At 61.5% G+C, this 3196-nt stretch overlaps 1 protein-coding gene across 1 annotated transcript; it reads left to right on the top strand.

Annotated features, from left to right (window-relative positions):
• The first annotated feature begins 269 nt into the window (after positions 1-269).
• On the top strand, positions 270-2980 carry CHST2 (carbohydrate sulfotransferase 2). Its single transcript, XM_039486942.1, has one exon. It carries the CDS (start codon positions 1110-1112, stop codon positions 2508-2510), a length of 1401 nt encoding a protein of 466 aa, XP_039342876.1. The 5' UTR covers positions 270-1109; the 3' UTR covers positions 2511-2980.
• Positions 2981-3196: the final 216 nt, after the last annotated feature.

The raw sequence follows: 3196 nt of genomic DNA, 5'->3' as shown, positions 1-3196 counted from the left end.
CTTTCCCTTCCACTCTCCCAGGAGGAGGTGTTGGACCCAAGCCGTCCATTGCGCGGGTGCGCTGCGCAAGAGCGCGCTCCTAGCGCGGCTGCTGCCTCTCTCCCCAGCCGCAGCGAGCGCAACCATTGCAGAGCAGGGCGATGGGGGCGGAGAAAGCCAGAGGACTGATGGCTGCAGCGTCCAATAGCGGAGCGCGGGACCAGAGGGGAGGCGGGGCCGCGAGCGTTTTAGGCTCGCGCTCTGCAACCCGTTCAATAGGCAGGCGGGCGGGCGGCTCCGCTTTGCTCTGCCGGGAGCCCGGGGTGCGGAGCAGCAGCAGCTCGTGCTCCAAGTGTCTCTCTCGGGCAGCTGGGCTTGCAATGGAGCCCGGGGTGCCGGAGGGGTGACGGCCGAGCGCCGGGGGCTGCTGTGCGCGGGGTCGCCCGCCGGAGCTGGTACGGACCGGGCCGGCGATCGCCAAGGCGGCTCTGACCAGTGCGGAGGGAAGCCGGGGAAGTAGCCCGCCGCGACCCCTTTGCCTGGCGCTCGCTGCTCCCCGCATCCGGTCTGATCCCCCCCCCCGCCCCGCGCCAGAGAGGCGGCGAGCGGGGGACGGAGCGCGGCTCGCCGCAGCCACCCAGGAGGAGCCGCCGCCGCTGCGCGGGAGGCGAGATGCACTTTCGGAGCGCTCGGCAGCTCAGCAGCACCCTAAAGTTTCCCCCCTCCCGTGCCCCGGCTGCTTGCTCGCCGCTGGGCTGCGGAACGGAGACTCCCGCTGCCGCCGCGATGGGCCAGCGGAGCGCCGCGCGCTAGCCGGCTGCAGAGCCCGGCGCATCGCCCGAGGGGGGAGATCGCTGCTGCTGCTGCTTCCCCCGGCCCCAGCCTGCCCGCTGCGGCTATGAAGGGAAGAAAGAAACGAAAGTTGCTGTGAGCCGGCCGCTGGGGAGACCCGCTGGCGCGAGGCTGGAGCACGGGCTAGTAACGAGGGCGCAGCCCCGCCAGGCAGCACCGGCTGCCCGGACTGGGCGTCCCCACCCCCGGGGCGTGCGGCATGCCAGATCCGCCGCGGGAAGGGCTCTCTGCTGGGGGCAGGCGGGCAGCCCCCCCGGACCCGCGCTCCGTGTGATGTGATGAGCCACAGCTGGCGCCGGCCCGCCGCTCCTGCCCCTGCAGTGCTGCTGCTGCTGCCCTGGCCCCCGGCGCGTCTCAGCATGAAAGTCTTCCGCAGGAAGGCGCTGGTGCTGTGCCTGGGCTACGGGCTGCTGCTGCTGCTCACCATGCTCAACCTGCTGGACTACAAGTGGCACAAGGAGCCCCAGCAATGCAACGAGCCCCCCCCGGCCCGGCGCGCCCCTTCCTCCCCGCAGCTGCCCCACTTCCAGCCCCGCTCGGACATCCGCTCCCTCTACCGGCCCCCCGCGCCGCCGCCCCGCCAGCGCCAGCTGGTCTATGTCTTCACCACCTGGCGCTCGGGCTCGTCCTTCTTCGGGGAGCTCTTCAACCAGAACCCCGAGGTCTTCTTCCTCTACGAGCCGGTGTGGCACGTGTGGCAGAAGCTGTACCCGGGGGACGCCGTCTCCCTGCAGGGGGCGGCCCGGGACATGCTCAGCTCCCTCTACCGCTGCGACCTGGCCGTCTTCCAGCTCTACAACACGGCCGGGGCCGGCAAGAACCTCACTACGCTGGGCATCTTCGGGGCGGCCACCAACAAGGTGATCTGCTCGTCACCGCTCTGCCCGGCCTACCGCAAGGAGGTGGTGGGCATGGTGGACGACAAGGTCTGCAAGAAGTGCCCCCCGCAGCGGCTCAGCCTCTTGCAGGACGAGTGCCACAAGTACCACACCCTGGTCATCAAGGGCGTGCGTGTCTTCGACCTGGCTGTGCTGGCCCCCCTCATGCAGGACCCTGCCCTGCAGCTCAAAGTTATCCATCTGGTCCGGGACCCCCGGGCGGTGGCCAGCTCCAGGATCAAATCCCGGCACGGCCTGATCCGGGAGAGCCTGCAAGTGGTGAGGAGCCGGGACCCCCGCATCCACCGCATGCCCCTCCTAGATGCCAGCCACAAGCTGAACAGCAAGAAGGAGGGGGGAGGTGGCTCGGATTACCACGCGCTGGGGGCCATGGAAGTGATCTGCAGCAGCATGGCCAAGACCCTGCAGATTGCCCTGCGTCCACCTGACTGGCTCAAGAACAACTATCTGGTTGTCCGCTACGAGGACCTGGTGGTGGATCCCATCAAGACTGTGCGGCAGGTGTATGGCTTTGTCAATCTGGTGGTGAGCCCGGAGATGGAGAAGTTTGCCCTCAACATGACCAGCGGGCCTGGCTACTCCTCCAAGCCCTTTGTGGTGTCTGCCAGGAATGCCACCCAGGCAGTGAGCGCCTGGAGGACAGCATTGAGCTTCCAGCAGATCAAGCAGATTGAGGACTATTGCCACCAACCCATGGCCGTCTTGGGCTACGAGAGAGTCAACAGCCCCGAAGAGGTGAAGGATCTAAGCAAAACATTGCTCAGGAAGCCAAGGCTGTGAATGGGGCACAGAGGATGCCAACAAGCATCCTTTCCAAAGGGACAGTTAACCACTGAGCAGGTTTGAAAACAGTCTTCTTTGCTTGAGAGAAAGAAGGAGTGAGGGGGGAAAAAAAACATCTGGTATTCCTTACAAATGCATTCATCAGGAATTCAGGCATTCCTCCAAAGACCATTTGTGGGTAATATACATTGACATTTTTGCATTGCTGGGTTATATGCAATTATAAAAAAAGTAGGATTGATGGTATTTGTAAAACCCTTTCCTCTCTTATATCCAAGGTGAGATTCAGTACCAAAACCTTGTTTACGGACTTCTTGTTGTGACTGTGATAATGAAAGACTTGTGCAATTTCTGAGACATCTGTCTCGGTCAGGAGGGGTTGCAGTGGAAACATAATATTGCAAATTGGGTTTTTCTATTAAGTAAATATTCACATGTGATCTAAATAAAGAAAACAATAAATGATATTCATTTTTTATATTTACCTCGATTGTCTGGGAATCACACACATTGCTTACATACAGCTTGAAAAAGTACTTGCTTCAGATGCACATTTGATAGTAACAAATACTTTTTATTGGGGCTCGGGGGCTAGAGTGCAACTTTCTCCATGTTATCTCGGGTTTAGAAGCTGCTTTCTTACAAACAAATACAAATCCCATAAATGCTGTGAAGGTTTTGTG

This window comes from Mauremys reevesii, linkage group 9 (assembly GCF_016161935.1).
Source record: "Mauremys reevesii isolate NIE-2019 linkage group 9, ASM1616193v1, whole genome shotgun sequence".
Taxonomy (NCBI): Eukaryota; Metazoa; Chordata; order Testudines; family Geoemydidae; genus Mauremys; species Mauremys reevesii.
Note: the sequence above shows the minus strand (reverse complement) of the source record. Positions and strands in the feature narration are given on the sequence as shown.

Coding starts and splice junctions, on each gene's coding strand:
- CHST2 (XM_039486942.1), top strand. CDS start 1,110: ATGAGCCACAGCTGGCGCCGGCCCGCCGCTCCTGCCCCTGCAGTGCTG.